The sequence below is a fragment of the Sphaerodactylus townsendi genome, linkage group LG06 (genome assembly GCF_021028975.2).
Source record: "Sphaerodactylus townsendi isolate TG3544 linkage group LG06, MPM_Stown_v2.3, whole genome shotgun sequence".
In the NCBI taxonomy this organism is placed as follows: domain Eukaryota; kingdom Metazoa; phylum Chordata; class Lepidosauria; order Squamata; family Sphaerodactylidae; genus Sphaerodactylus; species Sphaerodactylus townsendi.
Window position 1 is genome coordinate 95,858,859 of NC_059430.1, and position 19,162 is coordinate 95,878,020.

At 47.3% G+C, this 19,162-nt stretch overlaps 1 protein-coding gene across 1 annotated transcript in view; it reads left to right on the forward strand.

The window, feature by feature from the left end:
• LYPLA2 (lysophospholipase 2) overlaps positions 1–15,981 on the forward strand; it is a 29,427-nt gene extending 13,446 nt beyond the window's left edge. The window contains exons 3-10 of the mRNA XM_048500667.1: positions 3,287–3,318; positions 4,246–4,311; positions 7,901–7,948; positions 9,184–9,254; positions 10,427–10,500; positions 11,361–11,462; positions 11,671–11,847; positions 13,065–15,981. Coding sequence (XP_048356624.1) covers positions 3,287–3,318; positions 4,246–4,311; positions 7,901–7,948; positions 9,184–9,254; positions 10,427–10,500; positions 11,361–11,462; positions 11,671–11,847; positions 13,065–13,115 — 621 coding nt within the window. The 3' untranslated portion in view covers positions 13,116–15,981. The remainder of the gene's footprint in view (positions 1–3,286; positions 3,319–4,245; positions 4,312–7,900; positions 7,949–9,183; positions 9,255–10,426; positions 10,501–11,360; positions 11,463–11,670; positions 11,848–13,064) is intronic.
• The last annotated feature ends 3,181 nt before the right edge of the window (positions 15,982–19,162 follow it).

A 19,162-nucleotide genomic window follows, 5' to 3' on the forward strand; every position in this document is an offset into this window, starting at 1 on the left:
CAGTCTTGCCGTCTCTGGCAGGTAATTAGCCCAGCTATCCAAACATGTGCTAGCCCATGGTTCCTGCTGTACTAACGAGAAAATCAATAACCAAGCCTCGTTCTTCGCCATCCTAATTTAAAAGTGGGGGGGGGGGCATGGCAGACCAGAGAGCCATAGCTGTCACTGTAAGACCCTAAAGCTCACTTAATCCTCATTCTTGCTGCTGACCTTGGCTATACTGACATGATCGGAACTGTACTCTTGCTCACATTTGTATATTCTGTGCCCACAAAAATCTGAATTTTACAAGGAGTGTAACTTATGTGAATCAAACACATTTGCATAGACCTGGCAATCAGATCTAGAAGTAATGGATAACTTTCCTATGTGGATCACAAAATCTGCAAGGGAGGACTGGGCGAAATACTTCTATCTCCCAGGTTTGTGGGAAAATACAGAAAGCTGGATACTGTGTTTTTTGGCACTTAATTATACAGAATGCTCAGTTACCCAGCACTGCTGTCCCTTCAGCTACCTTGTGCCTTTTGAGTGTATGCCCCTCACAGCAGCCAGCTAGATGCCTCTGTATTTTGCTGTGTCCCTGACAGCCATTGCTGCCAGCTTATCCTTAAATGTCTCCTTTCTCCTCAGCTGTCTTTAAGCTATCAGGGGCAAGCTGGGCCAGAGGGCTCCTGGGCAGCTGGCCTGCTTGTCTGCCTGTTGCATAGGATGGCCAGGTTGGTGGTGGGGGCGTGCCAGGGAAGGGAAGGGTCTCATCAGGCATGAGGGTGGTTACCATGACATTCTCAATAGGGTGGGGTTTGGTTGCTGTGGATTCCTTTGCAAAGGGAGCAGAGCAATAAACTTAAGTGCCTGGGACGTCTAATTAACCAGCAATCCCCAGTCCCCATAATTAGATAGCAAAACTTTTTACTGTATACAACTGATTACTGCTTCTCCTTGAGATTTACAGGCAATGCAAAAAAATCATAAAAGGTGGGAGAGATTGCTCAGTTGAATGGGGAAGAGACTGGTCAGTTGGGTACGGATCTATGGTGGTAACAGCAAAGGAGAAGGAAAGAGGGGCCAGTGAGGATGGGAATTCTCCCTTGTTGATCCTCAGTGGTCCCCTGTCTTGTTTCACATAATTCTGCACCTGGTATTCAATTTTTCAAGCACTACAGGTGACAGCAGGGTAGAGGTGTGGAGCTAGATGAAGTCTGAGGCCCAGTGGGTTGTTACTGTTGTGTAAGGCAAGTAACCATGCATAGTGCTGGAAGTTGCATCTCTTGACCACGCTTGTCTCTTCCAAGCCACTCTTGTCTGTCTTTCTGTTTAAAAATCTTCCTGCCCAGTCCTAAGAACTGGTATCTCGCTGAAGCAAATTTGATGAGGGCCAAGATACTCAGGTTGATTGATTCTGCAGCATTGACTGTATACTATGGGTTGGATCTCATGCAGCTGTTCTGCTAGCTGAGGCACTTTCCTCTGAGGTGCGGCATCTTTCTTTGGCATAAGACATTGAAAAAAGCAGGGAACTTCTGTGGTGGAAGAAACCCTCTCCACTAGCTGGATGAATCTGTTCAATTCAGCCCTATGTTTGTATGGCTGTCCAGGAGCTAGACCTGTTACTTGCATTCCTGTCTTTCTAAAATCAGGTAATACGAAATTTTGCAATACCTTTTAAGACAAGGAAACTCAGTTATGATCTGCAAAGTTCCATGAAGAAAAGCTGTAACATGTAAAAGTAGTCCTGAGAATTGATATTTAATGTTTGAGGGAGGTAGGAGGGACAGTTGTGGCATTACTGCTTGAACTAAGTAGTGAAAGGGAAGGATTGATGGGCTGCTGGAAGGTGCTAATGCGACAATGGTTTTTTTCTAGGATGGCCCTGAGGTTAGAATGGAAGGCTTTTATATCTTTTTTCCTGATGCCGATCCCCCTCCCTACCCCCAGCTTCATTTTCTCCATGTTAACATGAGATCTAAGAGTTTGCTTTTCTTAATGTCTTGCCTTCATTTTTAGCAGAACTCTGGAATAGTTGGGAAGCCTTCTGAAGTAGTTGTAGTTATAAATATGGGAAGTTCATCTGAAGTAAAATTATCCCTTTCAGTCATGTCTGGCTGAGAATCAGAAAAAAAAGTGTCTCTAGGGCATGAAAGGTTCAGGCACAAATATCTATATTAAGTTGGCCCTTATTTCCTTTTACTGTGCTTTAGCTGTAAATACTTTTTGAACAGTAGCAAGTTTGAAGCAGATCAGGAGAAGGATACCCTGAGGTGTCACAGGTAGCGTGAATGGCCCTTCCTGTCATTGTGTCTGTCACTACCATACCACTATTGGGTTTGGTATCATGGCCTGCTGCTCTTGCAACCAGCAACAGGGTTTGTGAAGTGATACTTTTGTTTACCCCTTGAGCTGGAACTGTATTGCTTATCTCTTTGTATTGGCTACCAAACACAATTCCCCCTGCCCCCAGAAGGATCTTGGAAAGGGGAGTTGAGGGAGGGGGGGGTGTAAGAGGAAGAGACTAGGAGTTAAGAAGGGTCATGAAGCCTCTTCTAACCCCCACCACTCATCTGCTGAGAATAGCACTTGGCTACCTTGGTGGTTTCTGCGGTTTCAACAGTCATGGTCCATGTAGTGTCCAAGCTCATCTCTCCTACTTTGGGAACTAGAAACAGTGTCAAAACGGGAAGGGGAGATTCTTGGGAAGGTGCTAATTCAGCAGTTCTGTGGAATTAATTTGCTTACTCACGCAGCCAGCCCCTGACCCTGCTTTATCCTTCCAACTTAAAAAAAGAAGAAGCAAGGTTGAACTAGGCAAGGTGGTTGGAGGACACTGCAACCAGTTTGGCCTATTGGATTGACTAGCAGATGGTGATTACCTCCAGCCCAGCAATCATAGGCTGTGTGTGACTTGCTCAGGAATGGAACTCCCAGGTGATAAGTTTTCCTGTCCTGAAATGTGGAGGGTGGGTGGCTTAGCTCGGGCTTCTCATTTTTTATCCAAAGACAGATAAGATAGTAGCTTGGCAAGTTCCCTTCCAGTGAAATGGAACCTGGCCGGGGTGGGGTGGGGGGGTTCAGCTGGGATTTGGTGACACACAAGTGGTTCAGTGTTCCTCAGCCACTCCTTCTCATCTCAGTTAAGTTGGGTCATTTCTGTTCCTTCCTAGATGCTTAAAAAAAATTAAGTTGTTTGCACCTAATGGAACTTGGTGCTGCGCTTTCCAACCTGCATTGCTGGTACTTTTTCGCTTGTGCTGGCCTAATGCCTCTTCTTTTCTGCTTGGTTTCCCAGGTCATTTTTTTACATGGGCTTGGAGACACAGGGTGAGTATTGTAAACCACCATCAGCTGCCTGGTCTTGTTGTGTAGTTGAGGCTGATGCTGTGCTAGGGATTTGAGGGGTTGGGAGGCCTTGAAGCTGGAAGACCCCAGAGGCCAGGATCAGGCAGAAATCATTGGGCAGAGCTGGTGATTTCCTGCCTCTTTCTCTAGCCATTACTGCAGCCCTGACCTCCAAGCTCCTCTGGGATGATGCATGTGCAGGCTGCAACCTGCTCAATATTTCTGATCTGTCAGGCAGGTTCTAGCAAGGACATAGTGGCCATGGGTGGCCCAGTGTAGGTATCTTCCCTCCAGCAGTTGCCAGCCTCTGGACAGTGATGACTTCCAGAGCATTTGAACAGACAAGGGTTTTTTGATGTGCATGCAAATAAAATGGCCCTTTGCCATTTATTTTGGTGGAGGCTGCTTGAAGCTGTGCAGCCAAATGAAAGTCAAGCCTTGGGGAGGCAGGAAGGTGGGTAAGGGATTGCTGCCTATCTAGTGCCAGCTGTTCCAACAGAGCTGCTGTTAATGCAAATTGGCTCTGAGGATTTTACAATCTGCATGTTTTGGAGGAAAGAAAACAGATTTCCTGGAGTTTCTGTTAATGTCTGGGGGAGGGTGTGGGGGTGTGGGGGAATTGCATATTTCAGTGCTCAAGCAACATGAGGACAGCACTGATCCGTCTTCAGGCATTGTTTGTCACATATTTAATGGTCTGTGAACGGTTGTGGGAACTTTGAAGTGCTAGGGAAATGCTGCTTATCTCAAGAGTAGCAGCACGAGGTGTAAACTTCTGAGGAGTGAATTTGTCTGGGGCAGGATGCAGGGGAGCACTGGCAGCGAGGAGCATTTGCCTCTCCTTGCCTTTCAGTTGCATGCTTTGCAAGGCAAGTTCTGATCTTCCCTCTCTGCCTTTCCCTCCTTCAGGCACAGCTGGGCTGAGGCCCTGTCTGCCATTCGGCTCCCTTATGTGAAATACATCTGCCCTCATGCGTAAGTGTTGCCTCGGGCATGGATTTGGGTGGGAGTTGGTTTGTGGTTCAAAGCAAAAGTGTCTACAAGAGGAAGACAAGGGAGGGGAACACCATAACGTCAGACTCTTTAGCCTTCCCACAACCAAAAATCGAGTTTTCTTGCTGACTCAGTACCTAGCAGCTAGGAACCTATAGCCAAATAATTGGCTGGTTATTTCAAACAAATATAGTTCACTGTCCTACACTTTCCTCACTCCTGTTAACCCTTTTTGAGCCCATTCTTCCACCCCTTCGATCTGTTTCCTCAGATCTCCTTTTTCATTTGCTCTTTGTTTGACTTTCTGTTTCTCATTACAGTGCTTCTTTTGCATCCCCTTTTCAACCATCTTACTGCCGGGCTTCCTACTTGTAGCTTCTTCTCTACTCATAAGCATAAGCATAAGCATAAGCATAAGCATAAGCATTTTATTGTCATTGTGCACGCACAACGAAATTTACAGCAGCATTCCTCGATGCACACAATTTCAGACTCATACAATTTCAGACTCATGCAATTTCAGACTCATACATCATCATCCTCCACCCATCCCTACATAGCCCCAAATACATCAATATGAAGCAGCGGAGTTTAGCATAGCCACAGCTCTAGAGTAGAAGCTGTCTCTAAAGCCCCTCTTTGTCCTAGTTCTGAGGGGCCCTGTATAGAGTCTGCCAGATGGTAGCAGTTTAAAAAGAGAGTGTGCTGGATGAGACGGGTCCCTTAGAATATTTTGGGCTTTATTTAGACTTCGGGCATTATAGATTTCTTCCAAGGAGGGGAGAGGGCAGCCGATAATCCTTTGTGCAGTATTGATCACCCTTTGGAGCGCCTTCCTGTTCGGCCACTGTGCAACTGGAGAACCATACACAGATGCAGTAGGTTAGGACACTCTCTATAGCACAGCGGTAAAAAAGGACACCAGAAGTTTTTCCATCTAGTTGTTGCTTCGCTTAAAGTCCTCAGAAAGTACAGTCTTTGCTGGAGCTTTTCTTAACCACCATGTTAGTCTGTACTCCCCAGGTCAAATCCTCTTTAATCATAACTTAGCAGCCAGGAATTTAAAACTAGCCACCCGCTCCACTTTGATCTCCATTTTATAGTCAAGGGCTGAATTTCTGAGCTATTCCTTCTATAAGTCCACTCATGAGCTCCTCTTTGTCTTGTTAGTGTTAAGAACCAGGTTATTCTTCCTCCTGCACCATGAGAGCAGTCGGTCCACTTTACATTCCGATAGGCAGACTCATCCCCTCCAGAGATGAGCCCCACCACCGTTGTGTCATCAGCAAATTTGATAATGGTGTTACTATGATAGACAGGAGTACAATCATATGTATAAAGGGTGAACAGTAAAGGGCTCAACACACAGCCCTGTGGCGTTCCCATATTTAGAGTAAGAACTGAGGAAACCCGATTTCCCAGTCTAACCCTCTGGGAACGTCCAGACAAGAAGTCCCTAATCCACAAACAGATTGAATGTGAGAGTCCAAGATCCACAAGTTTTGTCACCAGTCTTTGTGGCGAGATTGTATTAAATGCGGAACTAAAGTCCGCAAAGAGCATTCGCACATACTCTTCCTCAGGCCTAACCCAGATACCTTATTCCTACAGCCTCTGTGTTGCTTTGGTCACAGCCAAACTGGAAAATGGACTGAAAAACAGTTAGCTTTGAATATTCCACGGCATCACACCCTTTTAGCCATACTACTGGTTCTGCCTTTTGTCCTTATTTGGATTCCAAGATAATCTCCTGCTACTCATTTCCTGTACTGGTTCACGTGAGTTCTGGCTGTCTCACGATAATCTTGTCTTCCTCACACCGCACATTCCACTACCATGTGGCCCGTGGCCCTCTTGAGGCATTGTGGCTTGTGTCAGATTGCCTGCTGGAAGGTCCTGACTGCAGGGAAGAATCTCCAGTCATGAACTGAATGCTTTTAGCACCCATCATCTTAAAATTATATGACTAAAAAAAGACTGAAAGACCTTGTTGGCCATCTCTTAGCAGGATCCCCCATGGTTTGGATTTCACTGTATCAGCCATTCAGAGAATTGTGTGTTTTGTGAGAAGACAGTTGGAGCTAGGAATATGCAGTTAAACACAACAGGGGTGTTCATTTCAAAGCTGATCCAGTAAATCTGCTTTCAGCATCCTAAGGTGTGAAAGTACCTCATCTCTCCTCTCCAGCCTTAGTTTGAGTTAATGTGAGAGGAGAGCCAAACGTTTATTAAAAGCAGAGGGATTCACAAATGTTACCTGTGCTTCTGTTCAAGTTCCTGACTTCTGCAAGGATTGTGCACCTCAGCATTTCACTGACTTCTCCAGTCCCCACTAAGAGCTACTGGTTAAGAACATAAGAACATAAGAACAAGCCAGCTGGATCAGACCAAAGTCCATGGTTGGTTTATATGCACAGGCCAAAGCTCTCTGCTTGTAAATGTGTGGGTTTCCAAATTGTTTGCTGCTTGCATCAGAGCATTGTAGCAAACAAGATGGAGAGCAGTTAAGCAGGGGGTCTAGAGCCTACGATATGGATGAGTTATAAGTGTCCCCTCATGAGAACCTCCTGGAACTGAACTTGCTAGTGGAAAGAGCCAGGCACCTTCTGAAAATGCCCTTCTGTACCCTCTCGTGCTGTATGTAGAAATCAAAATGTCTCCTGCAAAGAGATGCACAGTTGTGCCGTGCACCTGCTGCCTTCCCTCTCCCACTCTCCCCGGTACCTTAGAAAGTAGTTCCATTTTTTTCTTCCGGATCAGGTTCCACACAAATTCTGTCACCGTGAGTCTGGATTCCTTCTATATGTAGCCCCAAGCACTTGGTCCCTAGTTCTTGGGGGGCATCTTAGCAAGCACAGGACCTTGAGCCTCTCCACCTAAGGAAATGGCTGCTGCTTTGTCAACATCTCCCCAGCCAAAAGCACTAAGTCTAGGCTAAACTCAGAACCCAAATGTCCAGGTCCCAGGGTGGGCTGCTAGGCAACACATGAAACATTGCCTGGTCCAGGAGGAATGGTGTGTGGCTTTGCGTTAGAGAGGAGGGTGGGGCAAGAGTAGACAGCTGGCAGTACTTGTGGGAAGGCTTTTGTCACCTGTATGCTTACAAGCCTGAACCAACTTGGGCAGCACCGTTTAGCAAGAAATCTTGTGTTTTCTGGTGGTGAGAAGGGAGATTCCATCCCCGCATGCTCTGACAATGGCTACAAGCATTCTCCGTCTCTGAAGTTGGGTCACATGAGCACAGAATTGGTGGGGTTGTCCTAAACCAGGGGTGTCCAACTCTGGCGCTTCAAATGTTCATGGACTATAATTCCCATCAGCCCCTGGCCATGCCAGCAGGGGCTGATGGGAATTGTAGTCCATGAACATCTGAAGCACCAGAGTTAGACACCTCTGTCCTAAACAATCCAGTGTCCCTTCAAAAAAATCTCAACTTTCATTCTTCAAAAACTCATGTTTTGGCTGTCTCTCTCTCTGGGTGAGTCCTGGTTTCCAAGAGGTGACTTGGAACCATGTGAACTGCAGTCCCTTCCTGCCTGTCAAATGATTGTTGCCTTCTGTTTGTCCCCAGGCCCAGGATCCCCGTCACACTCAATATGAAGATGGTCATGCCATCCTGGTTAGTATAAAACAAAGTTTAGTTGAATGGCCAGCCAGGTAAGTTTCCTTCCCTGGGCTGTTCTTCCCTGTTCTGGGCATCTCTTAATTGGAACTGTGGTGCCTGGGGTTTCAGTTGAGGCTCTGGCCAGGAGTAAAATGGCTCTGGCCAATTGGCCAGTTGAGGCTCTGGCCAGGAGGAACTGTGGCGCCTGGGGTTTCAGTTGAGGCTCTGGCCAGGAGTAAAATGGTAACCAGAGAGGAAAGAGGGCAGCAGATCAGCAGACCGTATGGAGAGAACCTGATGTTTACAGTTGGTTAATCCTTTGCAGAGGATTCAGTGTGCTGGAGTGTGTTTCAGGGGACTAGTTTTGGGTGGGTAGCCTTGTTAGTCTATAGTAATAGAACAAAGTGCGAGTCCAGGAAAACCTTAAAGACCAACAGAATTTTTCTGGATATATATAAGCTTCTGTGACTCATAACTCACTTTGTCAGGTGTGAGTGAGGATCCATCATCGTGCTTCTTCATCCTGTCTCTAGCAGGCCCTTTGTAACACCCCTTCCACCTTCTGACATGGATATGAGAGCGGATGGATCCTCATTTGTGTCTGACAAAGTAAGCTTTGACTCTCAAAAGCTTATTCCATGGAAAATGTTGCTGGTCTTTAAGGTGCTCTGGCACTTGTATTCTGTTTTGGGAGGTGTGTTCTGTGGCTAATTCTGCAATGGGGAGAACTCATATTTCTCCTTTTTGAGGCTGTCTTTGAACAGAACCTCCAGGGCAGCGGGCAGAGGAGATATATGCAGAGCTCTCTACGCACAGCCTGTAGCATGGTCACTTTTTTTGTTTACCTTCAGTTGTTCCTGTAAACTCAGCTTTTGCTGTGCATCCTGTACTTTGTTGCTTTTTTAGCCAGGAGCATTAATCTGCATAGGTGATTTTAAAGAGTCTGGGGGGAGGGGGGGCAGGGAATCTGCTGGCTTCCTCTCACCTAATACGTGGTGAAACAAATGCCTGTGGATGCTTAGCAAGTCTGGTGATGCCAGAGAGAATGGCAAGCTGGGCCCTTTCCCAGTGGCACTGACATGCTCTGGGTCTCTTTGTTGTCGGTGAACACGATGCTTTTGTACACAGAAGTGTTTAGGCATGATGTGGTCTAGCCGTCAGATTTTCAATCTGCTTAGCTCTCAATCCCATGACAGGTCCTGGCAAGCCAGCCCAATTGCTGTGGCTGACCTTCACTTTTCCCTTTCTAGGTTTGATTTGATGGGGCTAAGTCCAGACGCACCTGAGGACGAAACTGGAATTAAAAAAGCTGCTGAGAACAGTTAAGGCGCTTATCCAGGGGTTGACCTCTGTAGTTCACTGAATCGCAAGTACTAGCGTTTGAAAACTTGAGTGGGGAGAGCCCTCATGGAGAGCTTTTGCCTCTTCTTGCATCCTCAGTGCCAAAACTGTACTTCCCGACTGTTGGGAGAAGGGGAAGCCAGTGGCATTGTCGTATGCGCTTACATTAATTGAGATGACGACATCCTGGGTGCGTGGAAGCAACGGATTAAAGCACATATGCTTGGCAGAGTACAGCACACTGATCTGCTCTGCAGAACACAGCTTGCATGTTGGGAGGCATCCTCTGGAGCATATGAACATTTTACTCTCATGCCAGAGTTAACCACTACATTCCTACAACCCCTCACTTAACTAGAGATTTAAAACTATGACTTGGGGTGGGTTTGTAGTAACCATGGTTTGGATTGGTGCAGATGTAATGCCAGGCCATGATTAACATTGGTAAGAGGTGAGAGGGGCCAAATCCCTGTAGGACAGGGGTTTCAACCTGCGGCTCTCCAGATGTTAACGGACTACAATTCCCATCAGCCCTTGCCAGCATCGCCAATTGGCCATGGCAGACTTGAATTTTGCAAACATCTCTAGTTGCACTTTTTCCTTCATGTTATATTGTGCCGCTGAAAAAGAGTGTTCTGGGTTTCAGAGGGTCGGGTTGACTTGTTTTTTTCTGCTCCCAATATGCCACACACCCACTTAGAAATTCTTTCTTCCCCCACCCCTGAATCCCTGCCACCCCAGATAACACATGTTTTGAAACAAAAAGGAACCTGGATTTTTAAAGCAAAGGTCACCGTTTGAGTGGCGTGCCAGTGTCATGCGGTGGACAGAGTGTTGGGCTAAGACTGGAGAGGCCTGGCTTCAAATCTCCACTCAGCCGTGAGCGGCCTTGGGCCAGTTGCTTTCTCTCCCGACCTAAAATATCTCACAGGGTTGTTGTGAAGGTAAAACGGAGGGTTGTTGTGAAGGTAAAACGGAGGGCGGTATAAAAATCTAAAAAAATCTAAATAAATAAATAAATATGCAGCACTGATCTCATCTGAAGGGATGGGCTGGATAAATGCAATAGTGCTTTCCGGATCATTGACTGTGTGTGCTTAGAGCCCTATGAACCTTGCGCTGCTTCAAGCATTGTTTTTCTTTGCCTTCCAGTTAAAGCAGTCATCGAGCATGAAGTGAAGAATGGAATCCCAGCCCACCGCATCATTCTAGGAGGCTTTTCACAGGTTAGGCAGGGGAAAGGGGCATGCAGTGTACCTTGGTGAGGCGGGGCATTGGCAGCATCACTGGCAATTACATTCTGCATGGGGGCTGGTGGTAGAGAATAGGAGGTAGGAATTGGATGCCGCTTTCCAAGTCAGGCATCTCCCCCTTGCTGTTGGGGAAGATGTTCAGTGATTTCTCCCCCTTTGGAGTTCATAAGTTTTCCAGAGAAGAAAGGGAGGATACCAAAGGCACCAATCACTGAATTCAGTGTCCAGCGCACAACTCATCATCCTTCGTGACTCAGCTTTCATTTATTTTTTGAAAGCAAGGTTGCAGCCCACATGGCTGTGAGAAACTTGGGCTGTGACTGAGGAGATCTTGGAAGCCCTGTAGGGTAAAACAAAGCTGCAGGAGTGGAATTCAGTGCTTGCTCACTGTTCACTTCCTTACAGCTGGCAAAACCCAATATCATTCTTGGGGAAGTAAGCAGATCTCAGAAGTGCATGTGACCTGCTCAGTTGCAGAACTTCCCCTTTGTGTCTGGAGAGCTTCAGTCATTCCAGGCTTCCCGTTCTCAAGCAGTTAACGGGGGAATGGAGCTCATGAGGTCTGTGTACCTGTGGCTTTCTAAGGGTGGGGGTGCCATTCAAAATGCTCCAGGCCTTGTGAGGTGGTGGGATCTCTCAGATGTTGAAAACCTGATTCAAGTACCCAGGGAGGCTGCCGTTTCTTACATCTGAAGAAAATTCCTTTTCAGCAGTTGGGTAGAAAGGATGCTCCTTCGTGGAATAAACTTAATGGTGTTCTTGTTTTGGTGGCGGAGGTGGGGAGCTGTACTTTTGGGCAGATCCTGACCTTCATTCTTTGTGTTGTCCTCCAGGGTGGCGCGCTCTCCCTCTACACGGCTCTCACTTGCCCGCACCAACTGGCTGGCATTGTGGCCCTCAGCTGCTGGCTCCCCCTGCATAAGGCCTTCCCTCAGGTTTTGTCATCTTGCTCCTTTCCCTTCTCATTGTTGTTATTTTCCTTGGTACCCAAGCCATTTGGGGTGGGCAGTGCTTGTGATAAGAACCAGTCGTCCTTCTTCGGGATGATCCTGCAAGCAGAGACTACGCTTCCCAGAATGCAGTGAGCTACTCTTCCTCTCTGCCTGGGTTGCTCACAGTTCTTTGTCATTCTTCTTGTTGCAGGCAGCAAACAACAGCATGAACAAAGACATACCCATTCTCCAGTGTCATGGGGAGCTGGACCCCATGATCCCCGTGCGCTTTGGGGCCCTCACTGCTGAGAAACTGAAGTGTGTTGTGACCCCAAGCAGGATCCAGTTCAGAACTTATCCAGGACTGATGCACAGCTCCTGCCCTCAGGTTAGTCAGCAGCTGGCTTTAACCTCTTTTTCCCCACTTTTTTGCAGGGGTGGGGGGCTGGCTGCAACCAGGGAAGTTCTGGGATACGCGATGTCCTAGGGATCACCTTCTTCCACACAAAGCCCAACATGATCACAAAATGTCTGGTGCCTGGACTATCAGAGGCTCAGCCAACAATAAGAAGCAGGGGCTTTTCTGTGGTGGCCCCCTCCTTTAGAATGCTCTCGCTCCACGGAGACTCCATTTCTCAGGGAATCTGTTGTGCTGGCTTTTTTAAAAATAGGGAAACTCAAATTCCGGTCTCTGCTCCTGACACGGAGGTGTTTTTTTAGCATATGTAGGGGTAGAATCCAGAGCAGCTGCTGTGTTAGGCTTTTGTTTTGCTACTACAGAGTGTGGAAGGTGCCTTAAAGATTTAACAAGTGAGTTTGCAGCCTCTGGCAAAAAGTAGGTTGTGGCCGTCAAAAGCCTCTGGCGTAAGACATTTGTATGGCTTGGATCCTAATCTCCCTTTCTATTCACTGAAGTGGGAGGAGGTGATTTTTGTAGACTTTCCTGTCACGTTTGTAGTCTTTCCTGTCACTTCATCCCTCTTCCTCACACACTGCCGCCATCCCCCCCCCCCCCCTTCCGAATATTTCTGTTGTCTCTTGGACCCATAAGACCACAGTTTTCTTTAGGGAGTACATTTTAATGGTTTTGTCTGGTTTTTGTTTCATGTTGCTTGATAAACGGAAGCCTTTTGGGACTTTAAAATTCTGCAGTCGGGGTGACTTTGGGCCATCAAGCATGATTAAAAACATTTAGCTGGAAATGTGCAGTGCAAGGAAATTATGAGCAAATATCTCCACTCAGTTCTTGGAAACTTTGGATCTCATTTGTGAGGTTTTTTTATGAGTGGCTTAAAGTTTCTACTTCATTATGACCTTTGGGGCATTAAAAGCTATCACATTATTTGCAGCTGAACTGAACTGCAGCTGAGCATATGATGAAAGCAGACTTTGTTCCCTGCAAGAGTTGATGCTGCAGTAAATGTCGATAAATGTCTTAAAGTTGCCTCTAGATTCTGCGTGTGTTTTACCTTAGCAAATGACACAGGAATTGGGGATTTGTTGATTTCAGCTGCCCTGATTGGTTGAGTGGGGCATGAAATGCTGTGCCTTAATTCCTTAAAAGCGAGTATTTGCTACTGACTCTCCTCCTTTCTTGATCTGCAGGAGATGATGGCTGTGAAAGAATTCATCGAGAAGTTGCTGCCCAGGATCTAAATGGTTCTACACAAAACTGTTGCAGGGAGAGGAGGCCCACGGTCACCACTTCCAATCTTTAACCCTTGACTTGTCAATTGCATTTGGAAGCCATGGTGATCCACCTCCACTCTAGTCGGGTTTCCTTTCTCTGGTCCTCCCTTTCCTCCAGTGCTTGGCCCTCCTTCAGCAGAAGGGAGGGCATCTGTACACGCAGGGAAGGGCTGGAGCGGTTTTAAGGTACAAGCTGAGATCCATTGGGCTGCCGTTCTGTGAATTAGTGGTTTTGGGGGGCCTCATCTAACTTCTGTCTCCCCCCCACTTCTAGTGCTTGCTGTGACGGCCAAAGGCTTTAAAAGCGAAAGGTATTAGGAGATTTTCTTCTCTTGCAGTATTTCTTGGGAGCTTCAATGAGCGATCGAAGCTCCCAGTTATGAGTTGATGGGTTTTGCCATCTCTCCTGTCTCCCTCCGCCTGTGGGGTGGAGAGCCAATCCCAGCTTGCAAGCATTTATTCTGCCAGAGCTGAGTCAGCAGCACAGGCAGGGCTGGAGCTGGCTCTCGACTTTTTTTCCCTGGGCTGGGGAGGCCGGAGAATTCTCCTGTTCCTCTCTGGGGATGTTCCACTGAGCCCTGTACCTTAAATCTTGCTCCAAAAATCCCACCAGCGAGGGAGAAGAGCAGCCTGTTGGTGGATGGCTGCATCTTATTTTCCAGCCTCATCTTGTTTCTGCTCCACCCCTGCTGGGTGCATGTGCAACAGCTCATTGTGCACATGACTCGGCAAATGCCGGAACTGCAGTCGGGGTGTTAGTGTGGTCATTCCCCCCACCCCCATAACCACCTCACCTCCCCCCATCACCTCCACGTAGGTCTTTTTCCATCATGTTGGACCCATGTTATTTCCTTGCTTCGCCAGCAGGGTGGAACTTACGGGGAGATGGACGCGCAGCATAAGGCTGACTGTAGCCTTCTGGGCATTACAATGACTGGAAGCACGCTCGCCCTCCCCCAGCAATTGCTGGCGGCTCCTCCTGTGGCTGGGGCAGTGCCTCAGTGGTGATTGCTTGTGTGACTCAGTGGATCACCCAAGATGGCTGCTTGGTGATCCTTTCCCTTTCCATATCAAGCAGCTGCAAGCTGGGTTTTTTCTTTTCTTTTGCAGTATGGGCAACCTCCCTTTAGCACCTTCCTCGGTTGCTGGTAGATCTGCTAAGCACAGAGTTGCCTCTCCCACCTCTGCTGGTACCCCTTTCCTAGCCCTGGTGGCTGGCAACCAAGACAGTTTTTTTTCTTTATTTTTGTCTCAAGGCCCTTCTTTCTTTCCTGAAGTGTTGGGCTCTCATCCTCCTTTCCGATGAGGTGGTGATAGTGGTGGTCTGTGCTGTTGAACAGCAAAGGGCCCCTTCCCCCTACATTACTGAAGTAGTTTCCCATCTGGGCTGACACCAGGATTTGTCAGCCAAGGACAATGTGTATCTTCTGAAGGAGTTTTCTCCCCCCCTTTTCTCTCTGTCTGTGTTTTTGGCGGAGGGCTATTTCTCTTGCTTTTTTGTTCATATTGTCTTCCTTTTTTATGTGGCCTGCGCCTTCTTAGTTTCTCCCCTTTGTGGTTGTCAGGCAGCAGCCAATGAGCACTGGGTCCACCCTGGTGTTTGACAGAGCTCTTCAGAAAGGGTTGAGCTAAGCCATGGAGGGGAGGATGTGGCTGTACCTCTGGCAGAGTGGTGATGCCTACCCCTTATGGAGCTTGCAGCATGGCGCAGTGGCAGGTCTCAAAAGACAAACGAGAGAGTCTTACTGCTACAGCCACGCTTTGTGCCGCATTGCCCTCCCTGGGCACAAGCGACTTCCCTGCAAGTTGGAAGCAGGCTGTTCCTTTTCAGGCACCCAGAGCCCCTGTATGTGTTTTCTTTGGTGGGTTATGACAGCCAGCCTGGAATTTAAAAAGTTGCTGCGGTTTCCCTGGTCTCTTTCCAGGTAGTATCCCTGGCTTTAGGCCAGAGCAGTTTATGTTCATAGGAGGAGAAAGAAAGATAAAGGCTGAGATGAGGGGGTGATGTTTGGGATGGGATGGAGTTACTTAGTGCAGCCTTTCTTCTTCTCGTTTATCACCATCTCAGTGGGAAGCAATAACCCTCTCATAACCATATGAAGTTTGTAAAGGTGTGTTTAAAAAATAAGGGTTTTACTTGTCCCCTGGAGGATTCAATTTCTCCTTTTTTTCTTGCTTTGAAAAAACAAACAAACCCAGGCCTGGTCTACTCATGCACAACAGAATAAAAATGGTAGAATGTTCCTCTTAACAGTGCAACTATGGCAAGGGTGCCATTTTTAAATGTTCCCCCACATAAAAAGGTGATTTCCCACAATATGTAAAAAAAATAAAGAGAGAGGGAGAGAGAGGGCACACAAGGGAAGGAGCTATGTTCCTTGTGTGCAGCTTCTCTACTTGCAGGGAATTTTTACATGGATATTAAAAAATGTGACTTGCTTGTTCTGAGTAGACCAGGCCATAGCGTTGTACTCTGAACTGGACATGACAGAGGGATGTGGTTCCTGCGTGGGAGATTGGCTGGCTGCCGTTCCTCTCCTCCCATACTGTGAATCTGGATTACATTTGCACAGCAGTTATCCCAATAAGTTCTCGGCTGTTGCCTCGACCACGTCGGATCCTTTTCTAAGCGGCTGGCAAAGGAGGCCCCACAAAATGTCGATGTCTCTGAAGGATATTGTGGAATAAGGCCAAAAAACGGTGCGGGGGAAGATGGTGGTTTATGCCTCTTGAATTTTTTCTCTCTCCCTCCCCTTCTCTTTTGTCTTCCTCATACATCATTTTTATTTTCTATGTTCTACTGTCAGATATGAGATTAAACAAAACACAACCATCCTGTTGCCTTGGCCCGTTCCTTCAGTGCAGTCAGGACTTGCTCACTGGAATGCAGCATTTAGCTTTTATTCATCTGCAGAACAAGCCTGTGAGGTAGTGGATGATTGCCCATCTAGTGAAGCATTGTGAGTTGAGGGATTGAAAGACCCCCCACCAGGGTATTTAGGGTGGGGCAGGCAAGGATGTGACGCCCAGCGCTACCTGTTCCGCTCAGAGAACTGGTCAACTTGCCATTAAGAAGCAGTGGGCAAATCTAGCCACCAGGCAAGCCAGGTCTGCCGGTGCCTCTTAACAGCAGGTAGACAGCAGGTTTGTGTACCTATGGGTGAAAGGAATGGGTAGACCTGGCCATTGGAGAGTTGGTCTTCCAAGATGGCCTTGGGAGGGAAGGGAGGGAATTTGGGAGGGAAGGGATTTCAGTTCTTGACTCGGGCACAATTATTTGTAGATGTGCTGCTGCTCCCCCCATCTTTCTGTAAATCATTGCAGTAGCATAATTCTGCAGAACAGAATAGACATTTCTGACTTCTGGTGGGGAATGCATGATCTGTGGTTCGCAACCTGGGTTTTTCTGGTCTCTGGGGGTGGGGGAGAAGGACAGAGCAGAATTACCTTTTTTCTTAAAAGAGTTAAAAGAGTCTAGTTTTTGCTGCTGAATGCACAAGCCTCAACCCCTGAAGAGGGACAGGGGGAATAGAGTCTGCCTTGTAGCTTTTAAATACAGTATTTTTAAAAAAGGCTTTGTGTTGTGCAGAGACATTATATTTAATTAAGTTCCTTTTCTGCTCAGGTTGTAAAATACTTGTGTGAAGACGCTTAGGATGTTACATACAGCGTAATATAACCCTTAATTTAAAAATTCTCTTAGCTCAGGTCTTTCCATATGTCTGTTGTGTTTAAACAGTGTAGGGGAGGCATGTCCTAGCTCTGTTCTCCGAGACCCATTTAATTAGAGTGGCTGGGGGTTGAAGTGGAATGGATCACCTATCTATAGCTACCTGCTCCTTTTGAGAGTTCAGCAGAGGGTGGTCTCCCCAGCTTTTGGGGCTGAACTGTAAAAGGGGGCAGGTGTTTGCTAAAAGCCTGCTGACGAATTTAAAGTGGAAACAAGTCTGTGGTGCCTACATTCTTTATCTTGAGAATCAGCTATGGCTTTTTTCCTGCCTAGGGTAAAGAGAGAACTGTTGCCGCTTGGCATGCCTGTGGTTTTAGTCAGGTCTTTGATTCTGGGCAGCAAGTTTTAAACAACAGGTTTGCAAACCGATGGTTGAAGTTAAGTGAACAACTATTTGCACAGAACTGCTGATGAACACATGAAGCTGTCGAACAGTGTTGTCTGCTCAGACTGCCAGCAGCTCTGCAAGCTTTGTTTGAGGTCTTTCATATCCTGACCTGATTCTTTTAACTGAAGCCACCCAAGGTTAAACCTAGGGCCTTCTGTATGCCAAGCAGCTGCAGTGTCATCAAGCTGTGGCTGCTAGTGCAGAAACAGAAGATGGAAGGCGATCCTAGTTTTGAGTGAGCATCCCAACATTCCCTGGAAAACTTACAGCATGGTAGACACCAATAACAATTAAAAAAACAGGCTGCTAGAACAGCAAGCTTATTTTATCTTATCCTGGGAAAACTTGCTGCCGACTCTTGGCAAAGGCTCAAATCTTGGGGGCAAGGCAAGAAGGGGGAGAAGTCCTGAGAACCATTGTTGACCCAACTGCTGCACTGCACCAAAAAGATTTCTCAAACGTGTGCCTGCAGATTAGCTGCCTTCCCATCCCGTTGCAAACAGAATGTGTGAATAGCAGCTGCTCATTGCAGCACTTATAATCATGACTAGAGCTAAAACCATTTCCAGTATGAGGAAAAGCCTCTCTGCTTGTGAGCCACTTTGTCAAAAGTGGACAAGGCAAGGCCCCTCTTGCCAGATGTGAAGTTCTGCTGGATCCGCAAATCTACACGGCTGCTGTGAAGTCAGGGCTCAGCTTCAGGTAGGTGTTTCTTACCATGGAGCAGAGCTGTGAGCCTGGGGTGACAGGGTGGCTGCAGGATTTTTAATTTAATAAAAAAAGGAACATAATATGTATTCCCTGTTCTCCTAACGCAGCATGAAGAGGCGAAGGTTGACGAGAGAGCAATTTCTGTCTCTCTTTCATGCTGTACTGATTGGATTCAGGCTTTAGGTGAGCATCTTCCTATTCCTGACGCCAAGTTTTGGCAGTCAGGGTAACTAAACAGAAGTGGCCTCTTGAGGTTTGGATTGGGCTGGGATCCTTCCTCTATGCCTGGGGTGTTTTATAATCACTTATCTCCTCATCCCTGCCCCAATATGAATTCTGGCAGTGCCCCCCCCCCCCAACATTGAAGAAGAGTTGGATTTTTATCCCCCCTTTCTGTCCTGTAAGGAGACTCAAAGGGGTGTACAAATTTCTTCCCCTTTCCCCCCCTCACAACAAACACCCTGTAAGGTGGGTGGGGCTGAGAGAGCTCAGAAGAACTGTGACTAGCCCAAGGTCACCCAGCTGCCATGTGTTGGAGTGTACAGGCTAATCTGAAATCCCCAGATAAGCCTCCACAGCTCAGATGGCAGAGCAGGGTCCCAATCAAACCCGGTTCCTCCAGATCAGAGTACACCTGCTCTTAACCACTACGCAACTGCTGCTCCTTTCCATCCTTCCCACTCTTGCAAGGCCAGTCCATTAAGCAAACATCTGGTACTTGTGCTCTTTCTTCCTTCTGCCCGAGCACTGCATATTTGGCACAACAAGGATCAGCCCGCAGGATTTTGATATACACGAAACCAGCTGCCCGCATTGGGAAGCTTAGCTGATGGCATCAGTGTGAACTCAAGTGTGCTGTGATAAAGCAGAACAGAAAGGACAGATCTTTTCTTGCAGGCAGCTCTTGGCAGGATATTGGAAAGATTTTGTTCTGGCACTGGATTTGTGCTTTTAAAAGAATGCCCATGAAGGGAACTTCTTCAGGTGCAGGGGTTGTCGCAGGAGGTTTCACCGGTGCAGGTACAGTAGTCTCCCAGCATTGCCTTGGGAATGATTCAGGTAGGATGAGATAAACGTGGATCTGGAGCAGTCGAGACAAGGGTGTGCCTCACCCAGTGGGCAGAACAGAGAAAAGCTCACTAGCAATGGGAACGTTGGCTTTCCCTCATTCAGGCATCCCCCCTC